Genomic DNA, 22,905 nt, shown 5'->3' on the forward strand with positions numbered 1-22,905 from the left:
TGACTTCCTTCTTCGAGAGTCAAAATGCCCTAATATGATCAAATGATTTTCTAAAGAGTGAAATCTTGACCTCATGCTTATTTGCTGAAAATAATGGTATTTCACATTGCTCAAACTTGTGATAGAACACTTGCAATATACTAAACATAAAATTATTTTATCTAATGCCATCATCAGACACAATTTTTGGGGCACGGAAAATTGAATTTATGTCTCTGTAGAGCAATTCACTAGTCAAGAAAAATTACTTTTAGATTTAGTTATTTTTAAAAGAAATGCTTATGCATTTCCTTTGTGTATTTGAATACTGCTCTGACAACACAAATTCTGAGACTCTGGTCTTGTCTGGGCATTTAAATGTAAGCACACTTTTTTTTTTTTCAATTAACTAGTAATTCAATTTTCTTCAGATGATATCTAGTTCCACCTTCTCAGTAGGTCAAAGTGCTATAAAAAGGAATTACAAAAGATATCATTTGCGTATTTACATCATTATCATCATAAGCTGGTATCCCACTGTGAAATAGAAACCATAGCAAGTCACTTATTTTTTTAAACCAAGAGTGAGAATCATAGAAAAATTATATATAATGTAAAATAGGGAAACATGCACAGAAGATCACCTCAATTAAAAACTTTATCCTTAACTGAACGCTTCTTTAATATTTTAATGTACATTTTAGAATGAAAGATATCTGTTTGTACATTCTAGGTGGAGTTCTTCAGTTTAAAGTCGAACAATCAGTGGAAGCTAAGAAGACATCCCTGTAGATGCCTTTTATTTTTTATCATTTGCATGGGGAGGCAGAAGAAAAGCATGTGGCTGAACGCAGATTTCCTGAGCTCTGTTACCAGCAAGCTGTAACCTTCTGTGTTCAAGTCACTTAGAACTGTTGACCTCTGTTGTAAAAGACAGGCATAAAATGATTTCTAAAATCCATTTTAGCTTTAAAACTCAGTGATTCTAATCAGTTTACTGATTTCAAAAAATAGTACAAGATATTTATGAAAAATGTACAACTCTTTAGACAGGTTAAGAAAACCCATGCCCATAAATGAACCATTAGTGCTTCTTTATCCTGGCCCTAACACAGGAGAGTAGGAAAGGGCAGCAGAGCACAGAATTACCATTCCCAGCACTGCTTAGTTCTAGTTGCTTTTGGCAGGGGAGGGAGTTGGTGGGGTGGGTAAGTAAAAGTAAATAAAAGTAAAAGTAAATAAATGAATGAAGACACGCAAGGGAGAAGCAGCAATCATCATGAGGCTAACAATATTAACAATATGCTGAAAGGTGTCTTGAGTGTCATGAACCAAAGGGCAAGTTTCTCCATTAAAAACATCCATGTCTGGGGTGCCTGGGTGGCTCAGTCGCTGGAGCATCCAACTCTTGATTTCGGTTCAGGTCATAATCTCAGGATTAGGGTTAGGGTGGGATCAAGCCCTGCATCAGGCTCCGTGCTCAGCGGTAATCTGCGTCTCTCCTCTTCCCTCTGACCCTCTTCTCCTGCTCTCATGCGTGCTCTAATAAATAAAAAAATCTTAAAACAAAAATATCCAAGCCTGGCTTGGAGTGTGGTTTTCTGTAGCAACTCGTGCACTTTCAGACCAGCCTACAGTCTGCTCATGGATCGAGCTCTGAAACGGCCAAGGCGATCACAGGCATAACTGGTAAATTGGAAACAATGGTGGATGGTTTGTGCAGGTTCACCATCTTTTCCCTTTTATTACTCTGGAGGGGAAATGAGAGATTCTCCTGGGAGAGGACAGTCAGATGAATAACTTCCTCTGTGCTCCCAGGCCTTCTAGTTCTAGCTGGGAAGCAGGCATGCTAACGATGATGCCTACGCTGTAGGCTGGGGGTCACATGGGCCACGACACGCAATGTGAGAGAAGGATTTGGGCCCCATGCTTCCCATTATGTTCCAGAAATCCTCACTTGGGCAAATGGACCCATGTTAAGGGCTATCACTCCTTGGCTCTGTTTTAGTGGGATACCAGTCCACAGGGCACTTGCCAGTAAGGGAGTCAGTGGGCAATTCCATGGAGGATGGTCACACTGATCTTCTGATAGAGAAAGTGACAGAAAAACTGGCTTCAACTCCAAGAAAGAGCACGCAACAAAGCAAAGAAACCGAGGATGGTGGACAGCATGGTGTTCTCGTTACCTTTCATTCAGAAGTGTGCCTGAAGGCTACCAGTGAGGAGGGCTGTGGGGTCTACGGCTGACCCACACAGTAAAGGAGGGTCCCTCAGCTATGCCTTCAAATCTCTGCTTTACAGCCATCAACAACTCTGTTCAAATACTCCAAAAGAGGATATTAACATTTCCTACTAACCAATCACAGATGCTGAACCTTTATGATTTCTTTTTTTCTTCACTCAAAAAACACTTATTAGGGTGCCTGGGTGTGGCTCAGTGGATTAAGCCTCTGCCTTCGGCTTGGGTGATGATCTCAGGGTCCTGGGATTGAGCCCCATGTTGGGCTCTCTGCTCAGTGGGGAGCCTACTCCCCCCCCACCCGCCTGCCTCTCTGCCTACTTGTGATCTCTCTTGCTCTGTCAAATAAATAAATAAATAAAATCTTTAAAACAAAACAAAACAAACAAAAAACATTTATTAAACATCCATTATGCGCCACTGGGAGTAATAAGAGGGCAAGCAGTAACTCCCGTCCTCAAGGAAAACATAGTCGACTGGGTGGGCAGAACGTGCACGTGGACACAACCCTCTGAAGAGGACACACGAAGCCTGTCTACCGCACATGCTCCAGTCACTTACGCCTGCCAGCACGTGGAAGAGCATCTAAACACACACACAGCTGAGGTCCTTTCTTCTCTGCAGGCAGGCGCGGGGTAATCAGGATCCCTGGCTGCCACCTCTTGGCTAACATGCAGTATGGGACAAACTGACTGTCAAAACAGGCTCTTCTTGTCTAAAGGGCCCAAGAAGCTAGCCCAATGTGAAAACCAACTTCTGAAATACATTTTAGAAATAAAATTCCAGATTTCATCGCTTATTTCTTATTTTTGTAGGTTTTTTTTTGTTGTTGTTGTTCTCTCAGACAAGATTAGACCGTTCAAAATAAACAAAATCTGTATTGCACTATAGCTGTGGCTCACAATAATAAAACCACACATCAAGGATATCAAAAGACAAGTGATTTTAAAGATGGTTCTAAGGGCGCCTGGGTGGCTTAGTCGTTAACTGTCCACCTTCGCTCAGGTCATGATCCCAGCGTCCTGGGATCGAGCCCCGCTTCAGACTCCCTGCTTGGCAGGAAGCCTGCCTCTCCCTCTCCCAATCCCCCTGCTTGTGTTCCCTCTCTCACTGTCAACTAAATAAATTAAAAATAAATAAATAAAACTAAAAGATGGTTTTAAAAAAGCAAGTAAAGAGGTTCCTGGGTGGCTCAGTTGGTTCCAAGTGTCCAACTCTTGGTTTCGGCTCAGGTCACAGCCTGAGTCGGGCTCTGTGGTCAGCGGGGAGGCTGTTTGAGTTTCTCTCCCTCTCCCTCTGCCCCTCCCCCTGCAGTGTGTGCACTTTCTCTAAATAAGTAAAATCTTTTTTTTAAAAAAGGCTATTAAAGAACTATTTAAACCAGTAATTTCCCAAACATCTCTCATTTCTGTTCAGTGCAATCCTGTAACTAGGCACTGCTGGCTCATGTAATAGATGGGGAATCTGGAGTTTGGGAGGTGAAATGATTTATTCAAGACATAGTTCTTGCACTAAGGAGGACACACTCTTTGACTCCGCTCTCCTTGTTTTACTCCATCAGCTGTTGTGTATTCTACCGTGGCAAATTCTCTCCCACTCATCCTTCCTCCCCATAACCGCTGCAGCCCCCTGGTCCGGAACCTCGGAAGACTCTTTCCTAACCGGCCCCCTGCTTCTCCCCCTCATTTGGTACACAACCTACTGGTCTTTGCAAGCACAGCTCTGCTCACTTCCATTTCTTGGCTCGAAAACCTCCGATAAAGTCATTTCTCAGCCGGGCATTCAAGTACCCTTCCCGATTTGCACTCAAGCGACTTTTCTTCCACTTTATTTTCCTCTGTATCCACCAACCACCCCAAGCTTCAGGCTGCTGGAAACCAGAAACTGTTTTTATTCAAAGACATCTGATCTTGTCCATCTCTCTAACTCTGCTTTGAGAAATGACTTTCCCAATTCTTCCCATCGTGTTCTAATTCTGTGCACGTTCCCGTTCTAATCACTCTTCATAGGAAGACCAGGATCAATGCCACCCACCTTGGGAAGTCTCAGCTTCTCCCTCCTCAGGTCTCCCACCGTACCTCCTTTAACTACCCCGACCACCTGAGAAACTGCTAAGTGCCAGGCACTGTGGTAAGTCAGAGAACGCGAAGATGAACTAGAAGAACTTTTTCTTTAAAAGCTTACAGTCTAATTAAGGGACAAAAGGGAATAAAAAGCAACATCTTGTAAGTTCCACAAAAAGTGGTCAACCTAGGAGTCTACCTGAGCCTCAGTGACGGACAAGCTTGGCTTTGCCTGGGACACTGAAGCAACGCTTCCCAGCAGAGCTGACACTTGAGCTGAGTGGGACAAGATGTACAGACGCTGGCTATCGGGACTGGTGTGTACACATATGCGGTCTCCTGTCGCTGAGCTGGAGCTGGGGAACCCAAGTGGCGGAATGGAGAGAATGGACTCTGAATTCCCCTACTGCAAAACCCTCACATGCACGAAGGACTAGTTTATGAACCACAATAAAAAAACAGTGTTTGTGGAAGCAGGTTTTAAACAAAGTGTTACAGAAATTTAAGGAATCATTTCTTTGTAAATAACAAAGCTTCCTATCTACCTTGTGAATGTATCTGGCCATAGGAATTACCAGATCCATTTTAAGAAACATGCCAGTAGAGAGTAAAAGTTTACCAGAATAATCTATTCATGTTGTCAAATCTAAGTTTTACGACGTACTGCTCTACTGTTCAGTCTACGCACACGTTCCCCCCGGAACACCCACATACTCACAACTGCCAAAGGCAAATGGCTTGAGAGCATTGAATTCACACTCCCATTTAAATGTACACATTAAACAAATAAGAAGCGTCTTCAACCAGAACCTCCTAATTTCTCATTATTAGGATTAGGAATGGGGTGGGGGTGGCCAGGAGAAACCCACAGCTCTGTCGGCTGAAAGTGGCAAGTCTGGTAGAGGCCCTAAGGGGGGGAACACAGTTCTTCTATCTTGAGCTTGTGTTCTGACCGAGGTGAGTGGTGGAGCAGCCAGCAACGTGAAGGGGAGATCCTGGAAATGAGAGAATCACAGAGGAGCTAGATAGATACTCTCTCCTCACACCTGTGGCCAATGGTGAAACTACAACCACAAGGAGGGGACACATGAGAGAGCCCAACAGAGAGAAAAGGCCAAGCAGACCTGAGAGCTGGCTGAACTCTGAACTCTTCCCAACTCTTCCCAACTCACAAACAGATGAACTGACAGAAGGTGGAAGCTTTACAAGTTCAAGGTGCTTAAATACAACCTCTGCCCAAATCCCTGGCTGACCACGAACTATGAGACACAGGGTTAATGCCTGGCCAGGCTAGAAAGTAAAAACATGAGGGGAAAAATCCCTAAGATTTTGTGCAGAAACAGCAGTGGCTGCACACCGTTGAGAAGTCACAGTCCACAGTTTAAGTCAAGCAAATCATTTGAAATATACACATATACACACACCTATACCTCTAGAAAAATACCAACACTTCAGAGTTGCTGAAATATATTATTAAAATGTCCAGGTTATTAAAAAAGTTACAATACCTATGAAGAAACAGGAGAGTTTGGCCCAGACTCGAGATAAGAAATGGACCCTTGAGTGGGTCTGGATGTTGGACTCAGCAGGTGACTTTTAAGTGGCAATTACACATGTATTCAAAGAATGAAGGAAATATGATGACAAGGAATCTCAACAGAGGAACAAATCACAAATGAGAATTCTAGAGTTGGAACGCACAGTAACTGAAATAAAAAATTCACGAGATGGGGTCACAAGCTGATGCAATGCGGCCGAACAAGAGTGAGTGGACTGGAAGAGACGTCAACAGAAATTCTCCACTCGTGAACAGAAAGACAAAACATCAAAGAAAAATGAACAGAACTTTAGATTCTGTTTCGATTGAACTCAGAGACAAATAAACAAAAAAGCCAGAACTTGAACCTGTGGGTGACTGACATCAAGTTCCCAACATATTTGTGGTGAAAGACCCAGGAAGAGAGGAGAAAGAGAAAAAACAAATAGTTGAAGAAATTGTGCTCAAAAACTTGCCAAATATGATAAAAAAATATTAATCTACAGACCCAATCTCAATAGATTCCAAGTTTGATAAAAACGAAGAGATCCACAGGAGAGTCAAACTGCTCAAAGCCAAAGATACACTGAAAATCTTGAAAGTAGCAAGAGAAAAGCAATTCATCACAGAAAGGGGAACAGAGGATGAATGGTGGACTCCTCAGAACCAGCTGGCTCTGGTCAGAGGCCAGAGGGCAGTGGGGTGACAGGTTTAAAGTGCTGGGAAGCAGTGAAAAAACAGTCAATGAAGAATTCTACAGCGAGCAGAACTAGCCTTCAAAAGTGAAGACAAACTGAAGACATTCCTAGATACACAAAAACCGAGAAATTTGTTTCAAACAGACCTAGTCTACAGAAAACACTGAAAGACGTCCTAGGGGTTGAAAGGAAATGGTATCAGAATACCACTCAAATCCACAGGAAGATTCGAAGATTACTGAAAATGGTAACTTCCTTTGAGAATATAAGATTCTTTAAAGTAATAATTACAAACACTGTGTTGTTGCATTTCTAATGTATATTTGTCTCCATCAATACTTATCCATTTTGTCTGATATTAATATAATCACTTCAGGTCTCTTATGATTACCATTTGTATGACATCTTTTTCCTTCATTTTGTCTCAAACTCTTTGAATCTAAAGGGTGTCCCTGGTAAAAAACATATAACTGGAGCTTACATGTATAATGCAGATGACAGTAACAGTACAAAGGATGGTGAGGAACGAAGCTATATTACACCAAAGTTGCAATATTTTACCAGAATAAGACACACACACGTGTGCACCGATGAGTAAGTGAGAGAGTGCACACATCAGTAAGTTATGATAAGCTGAAGATGTAATCCTTGATCAAGAACTAAGAAAATATAAAAATAACAACACAAATAACTAATTAAAAAATCACAAAGGGATTTAAAAGGTACAGTTAAGAATTATTTAACAGAAATCAGTAGAGAAGGAACAGAGGAACAATAAAAGATCAGAGACATAGAACAAGTAGTTACACGGCAGACATAAATCTACCCATATTAACAATTACTTAAAGTGTAAACAGACTAAATGCTCCGATAAAAAGGCAGTCATTTTCAGATGGGTTAAAGATTCAGTTTTTTTGTTTTGTTTTGTTTTTTAACCAGAGATACATCTTAGATTTTAAGAGTTTGAGATAAAGATGAAGGAAAAAGATGTCATACAAATAGTAATGACAGGACAGCTGAAGTAACTAAATTAATATCAGACAAAACAGACTGAAGAAATAATGACAGAGACAGAGGAACATTTTATAAAGAAAAAACACCAATTGGTTAGGAAAAGTCTGTAGGAAAGATCATCTACTAAGCCTCAAAACAAGTCTCAATTTTTAAAAAATTGAATCATACAAAGTATGTTTTCTCTCTACAATGTGATTAAATTATAAATCAAGAAAAGAAAGCTGGGAAATCCTCAAACATTTGGGAATTAAGAAACACATCTATGTCACCCAGACCAAAGAAGAAATCATAAGGAGAAATTTTAAAATATCTTGAATGAAAACTAACACACAATGTATCACATTTTATGGGAAACTTAAAGGGAAGGTATAGCTTTAAACACGTATCAAAAAGGAAAAAAAAAATCTAAAAATCAATGATTTAAAGCTACAACTCAAGAGGCTAAAAAATAAACAAAGACCAAATCAAAGTCAAAGCTAGTAGAAGGAAGGAAATAATAAAGATCAAAATGGAAATCAATGAAATATAAAACAGAAAAACAATAGTTTTTTAAAAAAATCCATGAAATCAAAAGCTGGTTTTCTGAAAAAGATCTGCAAAATTAATAAAACTTAGCTAGACTGACCAAGAAAAAAAGAAAGAAGGCACAATTACCAAAATCAAGAATGAAAGAGGGGCTATCACTAAAGATGCTTTAGAAATTAAAAAGGATTATATGGGATTATTATTATAAATAACTTTGTGCCAACAAAATAGACAATTTAGTTGGAAAAGAAAAATTCCTAGAAAGTCACAAATTACCAAGATTGATTTTATATGAAACTGAAAGTAGAAATAAAATTAGGAAAAGGACAGATAACTAGTAAAGAAACAGACTTAGTAATTAAAATACTTGATAAAGCCTCAGATTTCTATTTTATTCCTTCTTTGCACAGTTGTTCTGGTAAGACTGTGAGTTCATAATCATTTGAGTGATCTGGAAATGCAGCCAAGATAGCAGCCAATATATTCATGATTCTAGAACAAATGCTACAGAATCCTCATCTGTTACCCATCATGCTTCCATCTTCCTAATAAATTGTCTACTGTAGCCCATTACTTACGAAGTATAAAATTATGTGCTTATGTATAACTGATCAACACTGAAAAGATAACATGTTTGCAAGGAAAGAATGGATTTTTTTTGTGGTCTGGTATCTAATAAAAGAAAATGGAAAGTATTTGAAGGTTAAATCCATCCTTATGCAACAAAAGCTTCCACTGTAAGGCTCTTTATTGGGAAGTAAATCATATCAAGTGGTTTAAAGGCTGAATAAAGCTCTCCTGATAATCTGAAACAGGAAGGGCAAAAAGAAATCTAAAAAGCAGACACAGATCTTTCTATTCCAGAGTATAGAACATTTTAATCTTTGGAGAAAGACCAGCAATCTCACAGACAATATGACTTCCTGTGTATTGATATATATGTGATATATACCTTCCGGATGATTTTTAACATTTCTTTTACTTTAGCAGGTTACTAGCGGGGGTCATGATCTCAGGGGTGTCTGTGTTGGGTTCTGTGCTCAGCAGGGAGTCTGCTTGAGATCCTCTCTCTCCCTCTTCCTCTGCCCTTACCCCCACTCCTGCGAGCTCTCTCCTAAATAAACAAATCTTGTGAATAAATAAATAAAAACTTAAAAACATTTAAAAAACAAAAACTGAACAGACAGGAACCAGCAAAGGGGACTAAAAGAGAACTGCCAGTACACAGGAGGGAAACAGGGAATGTCCAAGAGCAAGAGACGGAGTATGCCAAGGAGGAGAGAGGAGGCAACGTGTGGGACGCTGCTGAGAGACTGTGTACCATGACAACACAGGAAGGACCAACAAGGTGTGGCGAAACGAAGCTTCCTGGTGAAACTGACCTAAGTGTGCCCTCGAGGCAGCGCTCACCTTGTGTTGGCTGTCCTGTCTCTAGACCCTAAGCTCCTGGGCAGTGACTGCGAGCTCACATTTGAGCCCTTAACTTCTAATTTCAACACAGTGCGGGGTTGGGGGTGGGGGGATGAAATTACATAAATGCTACGTAGTGTCATGTAGATGCCAGAGGAGTTCAAAGGGCTTTCTGGTGTGACGATTCAGGAGAGGACTGCGGTATGACTGCAGGCGCTCTTCCACGTCCCACCTCGCAGGACACATACCGTGAGAGATCCGTTTTGTGTGCTGGGTGAGTTGCTACTCTGCTCCCCGTGGGCTTGCGTGCTTCCATAGAGTGTCAGGTTATGCTCACTGGTCTGGCCGGCATAGTCCTGAGTGTGTGGCACTCCATATTCTGTGGGAATTCCATTCTGTGGAGGTGGTGGAAACGGGATGGTAGTAAAAGGCTGAACCATTGCGTCAGGAGTTGTTGTTGGCTCCTGGTTACCCTAAAACAAATAGTGGAAGAGAAAATAAGGAGAAAAAAGTGACTTTAGTTCTTGTGACATGACTATTTTTAAGGTGAGCATACAAAATTCTCTGAATACTCTCTTTGCTCCAGTAAAATGGAAGGCTTACTGCCTCAGGACTGGGGCAAACACTGCCAGGCATAGAGATGTACGCACACAGCCACACAAACATACACCCAACTTGGGCCAATCTGTGGTTCTTAAACAGGTCCATGACCATATTAAAGTTGATTAGTTACCGAAGAGATAAAAAATTTCCTTTAACCCAAGTTTTTAAAAAATGCATGCCAGGAAATTTCTCACACAAGAAGAGTTTTAAGAGTTGAAATTAATTTGGGCCATTAGTATTTTCTTTAGGACACTCTATCCCTTTATAGAGATTCAGGGAAAAATAAAGCGATTTCATCAAATTACAATTCTTTTTTTTTTTTTATTTTTTAAAGATTTTATTTATTTATTTGACAGAGAGAGATCACAAGCAGGCAGAGAGGCAGGCAGAGAGAGAGGAGGAAGCAGGCTCCCCGCTGAGCAGAGAGCCCGATGCGGGGCTCGATCCCAGGACTCTGAGATCATGACCTGAGCCGAAGGCAGCGGCTTAACCCACTGAGCCACCCAGGCGCCCCTCAAATTACAATTCATAACAACATGGTAGGGTGACATTAGAAATTAAGTTCTCAAAACAGGACAACCTAGCTCTCTAGATTTTAAGAGCACAGAGTTCAGAAGAAACTTCATTATTAAAAAATTAATGTTTGGATTTCAAGAGAGAGATTTATTTAAGTCTCGGCTACTAGTTAATAGTTAAAAAAAAATAGGTTCCTTAAATTACAAATATTAGAGATACACCAAAAAAAAAAAAAAAAAACCCCAGATAAAAAAGTTCAAGATTCTTCACAATCCCTATGAGTTTTATAGGGCTAACAGCACAGCAGGACACCTCTCCATGTGATAACCATTCCCAGATGCCTACCTGGAATTCACTATAATATCTGAAATACCAACAGAGAGTATCCAGGAACTACAGGGAACTGTTAGAAGGAGCCACTGTGGCTCAAAGCCCCTTTCTCACTTCTGTCCTAAGTTCAGATACGAAAGAGTTTGAATCTTGCACCCGCCCCCCCCGCCCAGCCTCCCATTTTATTCCAGAAAAAGCAAAGCCATTATTTTACTGAAGATACACAAGTCTGCAAAGTCTTGGGTCGCTGTACTTCTGTAAGTAGTTTGCAGAGATGGATAAATGCTTCAAACTGTCAGCACTTTGATAGGTGCCCTCCCACCCCTAGTTTTAGACATCATATCATTAGGTAATCAAAGAAAATCTGGGTTTATGTCACTTGGTTTCCTTCTACCCGTGAGCATCACTCCCATCAGGCAAGGGAGCAATAATTCCTCTTTCTCTCCCAGTCCCAATTATCCTTCTTTCCCCTCAGTTCAAGAGGGGGTTCTCTATCCACTGAGAGCTACAGGAAACGGAATGTTAGGCAGCATTTTCTAAACATCATCCTAGGCTTTCAACACCATCTTGATGGCCATTAAACTCATATGTATCGCAAACAAAATGAATCCAAAGCCCCAGAAAGATCTCACACAACTTTTAAAGAAAGGTTCTGCCATCATTGTACAATAAGTTCTTCTACTTAAAATGAAACAGAACAACTGTACAAAGGCTGTTATGAATGGAGAAATACATGATCATGGACTGGAAAGCTAGGTTTGTTTCTTTTTTAAAATATTTATTTATTTATTTATTTATTTATTTATTTATTTATTTATTTATTGACAGACAGAGATCATAAGTAGGCAGAGAGGCAGGCAGAGAGAGAGAGAGAGGAAGAAGCAGGCTCCCCGCTGAGCAGAGAGCCCACTGCGGGGCTCGATCCCAGGACCCTGAGATCATGAGTGTGAGCCAAAGGCAGAGGCTTTAACCCACTGAGCCACCCAGGTGCCCCAAAAGCTAGGCAATCCTAAGACAGCCACACACCCCAAATCCCACACACTCAATCAAAATCTCTGATATTTTTGCAGAAACTGACAAGGTGTTACTAAAATTTAAGTGGAAATGCAAACAGCCTAGAAAAGGCAAAGCAATTCTGAAGAAGAACACAAATTGGACTTATACTACCTGATTTCAAGACTTATCGCAAAGCTGCAGTAATCACAACAGTATGGCACGAGCTTAAAGACAGACAAATCAATCAACCAATCAGCAGAAAAGAATCCAGACAGACACATACATATACTGTCAGTATTAAGTCATCAAAGTCAGTTCAGGAGGAGAAAGGAAAGCCTTTTTAACAGATAAAAAAACGAATACCCAGTGGAAAAAAAATTAACCTCAACTCATCCCACATATGCAAAAGTTAACTGGAAAGAGGTAACAGACCTAAATATAAGAGCGTTTTAAAACTCTAAAACATCCAGAAAAAAAAAAAAAAAAAAAGAGGACAATTGTCACAATATTACAATAAACAAAGAACTCTTTAGTCATAACAAACAAGAACAACTGAAGAAAAAAGTAGGGGCGCCTGGGTGGCTCCGTGGGTTAAAGCCTCTGCCTTCTGCTCAGGTCATGATCCCGGGGTCCTGGGATCGAGCCCCGCATCAGGCTCTCTGCTCAGCGGGGAGCCTGCTTCCTCCTCTCTCTGCCTGCCTCTCTGCCTACTTGTGATCTCTGTCAAATAAATAAAATCTTTAAAAAAATTTTTTTGAAGAAAAAAGCTGATAAACCAAACTCCATCAAAATTTAAAAATTTCATACTCTTTGAAAGGTACCACTAAGATAATGGAAAGACAAGATGGAGACTGGGAGGCAGCATTCACCGTACACATACCTGGCAAAGAACACACATCCAGAATCTACAAAGAACTGTTTGTTACAAATCATAATGAAAAGAGCAAAGCATTTTTTTTTGTTAAGATGGGTCAATGACTTCAACAGACAAACTCCCACAAACAGATATGTCAATGGGCAGAAAATAACTGAATGTGTGGCTCAACATTAGTTATCAGGGGTAGGAAATTAAAACCAAACAAGCTACCATTTTGCCCCCATTAAAAGGGCCACAAGACTGAAAACTCCGAATGTTGACCAGGATGCGGAACAAGAACTTTCACGCACTGCTTGTCAAAGTGTAAAACAGTATATCATGATAGAACTGTTCTGCAGTTCTGCTTTTTTTTTTTTTTAAAGATTTTATTTATTTATTTGACAGAGAGAGATCACAAGTAGGCAGAGAGGCCGGCAGAGAGAGAGAGGGGGAAGCAGGCTCCCTGCCGAGCAGAGCCCGATGTGGGGCTCGATCCCAGGACCCTGGGATCATGACCTGAGCCGAAAGCAGAGGCTTTAACCCACTGAGCCACCCAGGTGCCCCAGTTCTGCTTTTTTATACAGTTTGAATACTCCTTATATTCACCCCAAAGAAATAAAAGCATATGTGTACAAAAACACTTGTGCAAGTATGTTCATGGAAGCTTTATTCATAATAGCCCCAAATTGAAAATGACTGTACTGAAACCAACAGGAAAATGGATAAACAAATTGTGGTTTATTCACAAAACGGAATGTTACATAGCTTTAAAAAAAAAAAAAAAAGAATAAATCACCAACAGCATAGATGAATCTTAAAGATGTGCTGAATGAGATACAAATCTATTGTAACAGAAGTGAAGAAAGTAGTGGGTTTTTTGCGGAGGGGCAGGGAGTGATGATGGAGATCTGGAACATTCTAGGATGGAACACTCTAGGATGACAGAAATGTTAAATTACTTGTTAAGGATGATGGTACCAAATTGTTAAAATTCATTAAGCCAAACACTTGATAAATATGTCACTACATGTTAATTATAACAAAGGAAAAATAAGGCTATAACTGGCAAACATCATATTAAACTGTGAAGTACCTGTCATCATTATAAATCACTGTCCCTATGACTCATTCTACACAAAGTAAGGTGACAAACCTGAAATGGAGATAAAGAGAACACAGAGACAACTGTAGCTAGGTACTTAGAAAAGCCCACAAAATTAACTACAAATGAGTAGACCCAACAATAAAATTTTGTCATATTTGTACACTATTTTATAGCCAGCAGTAATCAGTTATTGAAAAGGGAAAGAAAATGTACAGGATAAAACACATAATGTAGGATACAAAACAAGGCCTGAATAAACAGAGACGTATTTTGTTTCTGGAGTAACGCTTCATATAGAAATGTTAATCCTTGTTAAAATAAAATGTACACCTAATGTCATTTTTTAAGACTTTATTTAGAGACTACGTGAGGGGGGATAGAGGGGGAAGGAGAGAGAATCTGAAGCAGATGCCCTGCTGAGCGTGGAGCCTGCCATGGGGCTCGGTCTCATGACTCCGAGATCAGGACCTGAGCAGAAACCAGGAGTCTGATGCTCAAACACTAAGCTACCCTGGGTTCCCTACCTAATGTCGTTTCCAATCGGAAACAGAGCGTCGAGGAAGAAAACAGGACTAAACAGAATTCTAACTGGGATGTGAAAAACTACTATGGAAGTCTGGAAAGGAGAAAAGCTATGAAGTAGGGCATGCTCTGTCATACAGTAAGACTTGCCATAGAGCTACTGTGACAAAACACTAAGAGTATACATAGTGATCACAGAATACTGATTATCCTAAAACAGTTTCAAGTTTATACAGAAAATTAATAGAAGATAAAAGTTGCATTTCACTTCATGGGGAGAAATTGTTTATTTACCACAGAGGATTTGTAAAAGTTGGCTACCCACCAGCAAGAAAATAAATGAGCCCCTTCACAGTGTATACTCCGTATGAGAAAAATTCAAGAAGGAATAAAGTCCAAAGATTTTATTTATTTGATAGAAAGAGAGAGAGCGCACAAAGAAAGAGAGGCAGAGAGCCCGATGCGGGACTCAATTCCAGGACCCTGGGATCATGACCTGAGCTGAAGGCAGACGCTTAATGACTGAGCCACCCAGACAACCCAGGAATAAGATCTAAGAGAACAATGAAAACTATGAAAACAATGAAACAATGAAAACAATGAAAATATAACAAAACCTAGGAGTATAACTGGGATTGGGGGACTCTCACATAAGATAGCAAGGTAGGAAACCTAAAAACGAGGAAGGACAAAAAGGACTGACATGGCCGCAGAAGTCGGGGTGGGGGGTGGGGATGGAAGGCAAAGGAAGGAGGGAGGGACTGGCCTTTAAAGTCAAAAGAAAAACCAACTGGGGCAACGAATTGCAACAGATTAAGACAGACATTGGGTTGTCATCACTAATGTAAGAGCAGGTTACACAAATTGACAAGAAACACAGAACAGAAAAAGGCAAAGAATATAACAGAACAATTCACAGATGATGAAATACCATTAAAATGTTCAATCCCACTGACATATGGAAAAACATATCAATAGCAAAACAAGTCCAATTTTAGTCATCTAATCAATAAATTTTTTTAAAAAGTTTTACTGCGATAGAATGGACCTAACACAACGAACTGCGTTTACTTATTCACAGCTTGAGGGTGGACGTATATATGTGCACACTCGTGAAGTCATCACTGCAGTCAAACTAGTGGGCACATCTACTCCAAATCCGCAAAAGTTTACTCATGCTCCTAATAATAAACATGTATTACTTTCGTAATAAAGCTTATCAAGTATTTTTTATATATATAAAAGAGGATGACAAGAAAAATGTAATCAGTAAGAGGAAGCCAATACACTAACTGAAGCACTGAGTCATTCCTGGGCTTTCCTTAAGAAAATGGTAGCAACAGGGGCACCTGGGTGGCTCAGTGGGTTAAAGCCTCTGCCTTTGGCTCAGGTCATGGTCCCAGTGTCCTGGGATCGAGCCCCACATCGGGCTCTGTGCTCTGCAGGGAGCCTGCTTCCCCCTCTCTCTCTATCTGTCTGCCTCTCTGCCTACTTGTGATCTCTGTCTGTCAAATAAATAAATAAAATCTTAAAAAAAAAAAAAAAGAAAGAAAATGGTAGCAACATTGTCTAAAGACAAAATTCATAACTGTCTTTCATTTTCAAGTTATACAGCATCAAAATTCCAGCTGTCTCCAGTGTCCAAGAATCATCTTTGAGTGGTGTTAATGACTGCTTTACATAAAAATCTTTCGTTTTAGTTTTTAGAAATTAGGCTATAAAAATCTTAAGTTTTCACCATAATTTTTTAGGAAAAGGTCTGTCTTTGTCACCCGTCACCATGTAAGATGTTCTCGTGATCTCCAGGCTAGGGTACTGCATATGACTTGCATATGACTTCTTCTTAGCCCTTCAAGTCACACAGGGCCGTATTCACATCCACCTGCCTGCCTGGGCCCCCTTGAAGCACACCACTTTAGAAGCCCTCCCGGGATTTACTGGCCTGAAGTCAGATATGAAAGAGAAAACTCAAATTCAGGTGGATTGGTGAATGCAACAGAGCAAGAGCACCAAAACCAATCTCACAGTATATAAGGGTCTACTAAATGATCGATAAGGCTAAAAGACACTGCTTTCCAGTTATGATTAACACAGCAAAAGGACTTCCTATCCATACTCCAACTCGGCTCCTTGCAGACTCTGTCCTGCTCTGGCCCCCATTTGCCCCCAGCCCAACCGTGCTGGGAGTGAGTTCCCGGTACTGGCTCTCCCACAAAGCTGGCTCAGTCAACTGAATCAACACATCAATTAGCCGTGGGGGGTAGGGGGAGAAAGGTAAAAACATTTTATAGGATCTACTGGTATCCCTGACACTTCGTGTTTCAGAGAAATACAAGGCAGGCGGAGGCTGAACTATTATTTCCTGAAATAAGGGAAATGTAAACCTTTGTTACAAGGCCAAAATGAAATTCTTAGCAGATTATTTTATTCCTTATAGGAATTTTTAAATAAAAAAAACCCCACATCATGTTTCTATATTAAGGGAATGAAATGGGAATAGGAGTGATTTTGCATTTTATTTCATACACTTTATAATGTCTGAAAATATCCTCCATAATTTATGATAATGATGATGATGATGATGATGATGATTGTGAATGCTAAGTGGTTTCAGATTTCTATTAAATTCCCAGGCTATATTCCAAAGTTATAAGTTCAGAAGAGAAATATGATAGCCCCCAGGCAAACTATGAGCTAACAGCTCACATGATCATTTCCAGGCAAGATTTTACCTCTACGTTTAATATGAAAATGTTTTGTTTTTAAAATCATAGGTTAGGGACGCCTGGGTGGCTCAGTTGGTTAAGCAGCTGCCTTCGGCTCAGGTCATGATCCCAGCGTCCTGGGATCGAGTCCCGCATCGGGCTCCTTGCTCGTCAGGGAACCTGCTTCTCCCTCTGCCTCTGCCTGCCATTCTGTCTGCCTGTGCTCGCTCTCTCTCCCTCGCTCTGACAAATAAATAAATAAAATCTTTTAAAAAAAAAATAAATAAAATAAAATAAAATCATAGGTTAACTAGCTTACGTATGTACCACCTGAGAAAATGAGTTATTAACTTTTTTCTTGTAGTCTGCAAAACGAGACACAATTTCTTTTTACCTAATTTAGCAGTCTATAAATTTTCCCTTCCACAAGATGAACAGACAATACAGAGTACTAAATGCAAATACAGTTTGTACCTCACCTAACAAGAATCTAATAAAGACTTAATTTTAACTCCTTTCTTCCCTAGAATATAAATTGGGATTTTATGTGAAAGATGAGGAGAAAGACAAACTGCATTTCCTGTTAGTTCTTACCAGTATATCCCAGGAAAATGGAAGTTCTCTGAAAGCAGGACGCCCTGCCCACCACAGAGAGGCCCAGGTCCAGAAGCCCTCACAGGACTGACCACCCTGCACACCAAGTATTCCCCAATGTCTGCGGACCTCACACCTCCCTCACAGCTATGCTAAAATGCCAGCTTCCCTGAACACTCTAAAATCTCGATCCCTATTTCTCTCTGTCCTCTCAGCTATAATAATACTTCATTCATTTCGTGTCCTCTGTTAGAACACAAGCAAGAGGTTTTGCTCATCTGGCCCCGACACATCCCCAGCACTAAGAGCTACAGCAGGCACAGGGTCTCACGGCGTGACTCTTACTTACGGGGTTTGCATGAGCAGAATAATGAAGCAGAGCATCTAAGATGAAGAGTGGTCCCCATGTTGTGGAAAGCTAACGGTGAAGACAGAGTGGGTTATATCTAATTCTCCTAGGATCCGCATGAATTTACTACAGGAATTGGCAGGGAATGAGAAACGAAGCCATTCTTTGGTTAACCGCCTTCCCATCGGCAACACGACTGAACAGTCACATCTTCCAAATTTCCAAAAAAGCTACTTACATTTCTAACACTCGGGCTTAAAAAATAAGATGTGGCTCACTCATCAATGAGTAGCAAAGCTGCTTTTCTAAAGTTATTTTTAAATAGAAGGAGAAGAAGAAAAACCCCGAGACTTACATGAAACCAACAGATACACGTGGGATACAGAATTATCTGATAGTTCAATAATTACTCAACACACCAACTCCATGTCCTGCCATCTCACTATTGTTTTATCACCTACGCAAAAGTTCAAGAAAAGAAATATTAACAGGACAAAAAATAGTATTTTATTTCACACGGAATGCAGGCCACTGTGACTTAATTTTTAGGATGCCGTTCTGATGAAATCCTCAAGATGATGCCCCACAGGAAAGGAATGTGGGGATATAATGACTGACAATCAGGTTTCCAATGTATTATTCCTCAACACAAACAAATTTGTTACATGCCTTAGACACTACCTAAAAGATTATCCAATCCGCCTGAGACCCAATAAATATAACCTTTCACCAAGGGCAATGCTGAAGTCCATGGTTAGAACATAATTTGAATCTCAGCTTTGTCATTACTATAGCTGTAAACACTTAGTTATGTCATTACCTACCTTTCCTGTGCTTCGGTTTCTTCCTCTATAAAACAGCAATGTTAATGTCACACTTTGTTACAAAGACTTGTAAGATAAAATGGGAAGTGACTAAAACCCTATATTCCCAAAAAAGATTGCTCTCAACCACCGCAAGCACTAGGCAGATTGTGGGACCAAACTTCCACAATTTAGCGAATGTTAAAATCCTGCTAGAGGCCACTGTTGTGGATGTTACGTGAAATTTTAGAAAAACCCTTAAAGACAATGTTCCCATGTTATGGGAACAACATGATGAAACAAACTACAGATACATAAAACTAACCATAGCGTAAGGGAAAACAACTAGCCAAACAACAACACAACCAAACAAACAGAAAAGAAAAAAAAAAATAAATAAATCCACCAATGTCGTTTCTAAAGCGATCACTAGCTAAAAAGGCAGTGGGGAGAGAGATCTGAAATTCTATCTTGAATATACTCATACTTGCTATGGGTCCACAACTTGTGGGCACTGAAAACATCATAACACAAGTTAGAAATCTCCCTTCCAGGGGTTTTCAATCACATTAAGGAGCCTACCATGAACTTCAGTACAAGTCAGAGTGCTACATATGAGCCCCAAATTGGTGACACAAAGGTTCACCATCATCTACTAAACAATTCTAACTTCCTCTAGGCCCTCCCTTAAGGCTATGTAGTAAATGCCTACATTTAATGAATGCTTAAATATCTGGCTATACACCAAGCACTTTGTATGTACCTACACACCACATCCATACACGGATTTGATTCTCACAGCTGTAAAAGGTAGATATTGCCATTATTCTCCTTTTACAGATAAGGAAACTACCATTTAAAAGGGTTAAGTACTTTAATGAAAAACCACTTGGCTAATAACTGGCATAAGCAGACGGAAATCCGAATCTAAGCCGTTTCTCAAGCTGGTGTCGCTAGTCGCTGCACCATGTGGCATCTCCGGCGGTGTCCGGAACCATGTTCCCCCCAGGGCAGGGCACACACAACTCCCAGCCATTAATTCTGTGTTGCAATGAATCTAGACTTCTACATCCCCCGCATACGGTGCCTTCCCAAACCACAGCCGGTCCGCTACCGCACGGATCGGTTTTGCTCCCCATGCTGTATCCTCTCTCAAGAATATCCATGCATAATGAAAACTTAGCTGGACATAAAGGATCAGCTCAAATAATCCCTTCTCCCTGAAGCTATCCCTGGAAAGGAAGTATGGCATAAAGCAGGGGTCAGGCCAGATAGTATTTTAGGCCTTGCAGGTGGTATGATTTCTGACACAACTATGGGCCTCTGCTGTTCTAGTATGAAAAGAGCAAAGACACTCTGTAAAAAAGTAAGCATGGCTGTGTTCCAGGACAACTTCATTCACAGGCACCGACACATTAATTTCATCTAATTTCCCATCTCAAAATCTTCTTCTTCTTTTGATCTTTTTCTAACCATTTAAAAATTTAAGAATCATTCTTAATTCACGAGCCTTACAAAAACAGGCCCTGGGCCAGATATGGCCTGTAGGATAATTTTTTGACCCAAGATGTAAAGCAAAGAGGTTAACGTTTACAGCCAAATAAGCCTGGGGTCGAATCCTGACTTGATAACCTGTTAGCTCTGTGACACTGAACAGGAAAGTCAGTCTCAGTTTTGCCAACTACAGCACAGGACAGCTATGGACTATGAGGCCAACATGAGACAAAGAAAAGGCCACAGACCACGTCTAATAGAGCACACTTACCAGCAAGTGTTGCATTCCCATTTCCAGTTAGAAGAAATTCCTTCCTCTCCTTTATTCCCATAGCACTTAGCTTGCACTATGACTGTACAAGACCGATAAATTCAAAGACTTAGACTTAACTTATCAAGATAAGTGTCTTATCTTTCCTACTAAAAGCCTCTTTATAGGTGCCTGGGTGGTTCAGGTGGTTAAGTGTCTGCCTTCTAGAAGGTCATGATCCTGGGGTCTTGGGATGGAGGCCCACATCACATCGGGCTCCCTGCTCAGCAGGGAGTCTGCTTCTCCCTCTGCCCCTCCCCTCTGCTTGTGCTCTCTCTCAAATAAGTAAAATCTTTTTTTAAAAAAAAGCTTCTTTATGATGAGAGGGGATTGTTTTGCACATTGTAGAATCTCACACAGTGCATGATAAACACTGAGCATTAAATAAAAATTTTAAATGACAGAGGATTAAGATGGAGAGTCACATGTATGTGCACCATAGCAGACCGCCTTGTTTGGCTGGAGCAGGGAGCATAACTAATGAAGATAATACATACTGAGACAAATGTTATCTTGGGTTGACATCAAGTTGGAGAAGAATGTTGGGGTAGCAAGTGAGAATTGGTAGAGTACCATTAGGAGAGAAAAGACCCAACATTCATGTGTTTGCGCTTTAGGTCCACAATTTCCTTCACTCCTACAACACAAAAGTTAAGAACGATGTCTTTCTCCTTTAGGTAGTAACAGAGGCGATGCATTGCCATGCATGGTCTTCTGGTATACAAATGTGGACTCTGCTAAGTATTTTAATTCTAAATTCAAATACACAATCACAGTAAACAGGTCCCATCACACAGGAAAAATGTATAACCCAAAGACCAAGTTTCAACCCTTTTATCGGTCAATTTCCTATTTCAGAGCTTTAACCATTACCCACTTACGGGTGACTTCCAAATATATATATATATTTTTTAATTTATTTGACAGACAGAGATCACAAGTAGACAGAGAGGCAGGCAGAGAGAGAAGGGGGAAAGCAGGCTCCCTGTGAGCAGAGAGGCCGATGCGGGACTCAATCCCAGGACCCTGGGATCATGACCTGAGCCGAAAGCAGAGGCTTAACCCACTGAGCCACCCAGGCACCCCCCAAATATTTTTTTAGGTCCAACCGTGTCCTTTCTCCCATGCTTTCATGGGAAGGAGAGTAAAAACAAAAACAGAAACAAAAAGGAGCATGAGCCTGACAGATCTGAGTTAAAATCTCAGTTGTACCTCTTACCAGATACAGGGTAAATTACACAAGCCTTTCCAGCCTGCTTGCTCATCTGCAAAATGGACTGTTCACTGCAGAGTCTGCTGCAGTAGATACACTGGGAGCCAGTGGAACTACTACATGGTGTCTGCACCCACCTCGATCGGGTCTCTCGTCCTGCTTCCGGTCCCTCCAGCTGCACATTTCCACCTCAGATCTGATCCTTCCACCCTCGGTGTCTCACTTCCACTACAAACTGTGTGTCTAAAGAGTGAGTTTACTGCCGTCGTTTCATAGTTCTGCTAACTGAGTGAATCATCTTTCCAGTCAAACATACTAACTTGGAACCTCTCCCTTATCCTTTATGAAACTTTGCGCTATGTAGTGAGTATCCCAATATCCAAGTCTGTTGGATAGTAATGGTTTTAACCAGTATTTCCTGGTAAAAAAAAGAACCATCAAAATAGGAGAATCACAGACTCATAGCTTATGTAATGTTAACAGCAGACAGGATATATTTAGGGGATGGCAACCAGAACACAGAGACAAGAGCATACTGGAGCCTACTGGAGAGGACATGTGGGCCTACGCAAGGGGAGTGGGGCAAAGGGAATGGAATCAAGAGATGCTGTGCAGGGAATTTAAGGATGTGGCAACCAACCAGTTATAGGCAACGGGCAAACAAGATGATTTTAAGACTTACAGTTGCAGCCTCACTATTCGGGACTTATTAACCCTCTCACTTTCACCAATACTTTAAAGAACAGTTTGCTCATTACTTACAAGTCACACTACTTGGGGTAAAGGAGTCTGTGTTGTTATTGTTTCTTAACCATATTCTCTGTTATACTGAATTATTCGGAGTATTACTTGAATCCCCCTTTAATGATGTTTAAGCGGCTACAACATGCTGGTCTTTAACATCAGGGAGAGGGAAAGCACATAGGAAAAAATAAGATTTGCTTTTGTACGACCAAAATTAAAAAGTGAGAAAGGCACGTAAACTAATAATTATATCAATATTAATTTGTGCTATAAATAAAGCTAAGCAGAGAGTACAATAGG

At 40.6% G+C, this 22,905-nt stretch overlaps 1 protein-coding gene across 20 annotated transcripts in view; it reads right to left on the minus strand.

Moving 5' to 3' along the window:
- RBFOX2 (RNA binding fox-1 homolog 2) overlaps nucleotides 1-22,905 on the minus strand; it is a 272,690-nt gene that overhangs the window by 49,684 nt on the left and 200,101 nt on the right. For all 20 annotated transcript variants that reach the window (XR_007129530.1, XR_007129531.1, XM_047742398.1 and 17 more), the window contains one exon: nucleotides 9,714-9,938. Coding sequence is in view for 18 of the 20 variants with exons in the window: in XM_047742398.1 (XP_047598354.1) it covers nucleotides 9,714-9,938 (225 nt within the window). In the remaining 2 variants the exon portion in view is untranslated. The remainder of the gene's footprint in view (nucleotides 1-9,713; nucleotides 9,939-22,905) is intronic.

This window comes from Lutra lutra, chromosome 8, assembly GCF_902655055.1.
Source record: "Lutra lutra chromosome 8, mLutLut1.2, whole genome shotgun sequence".
NCBI classification, from domain to species: domain Eukaryota; kingdom Metazoa; phylum Chordata; class Mammalia; order Carnivora; family Mustelidae; genus Lutra; species Lutra lutra.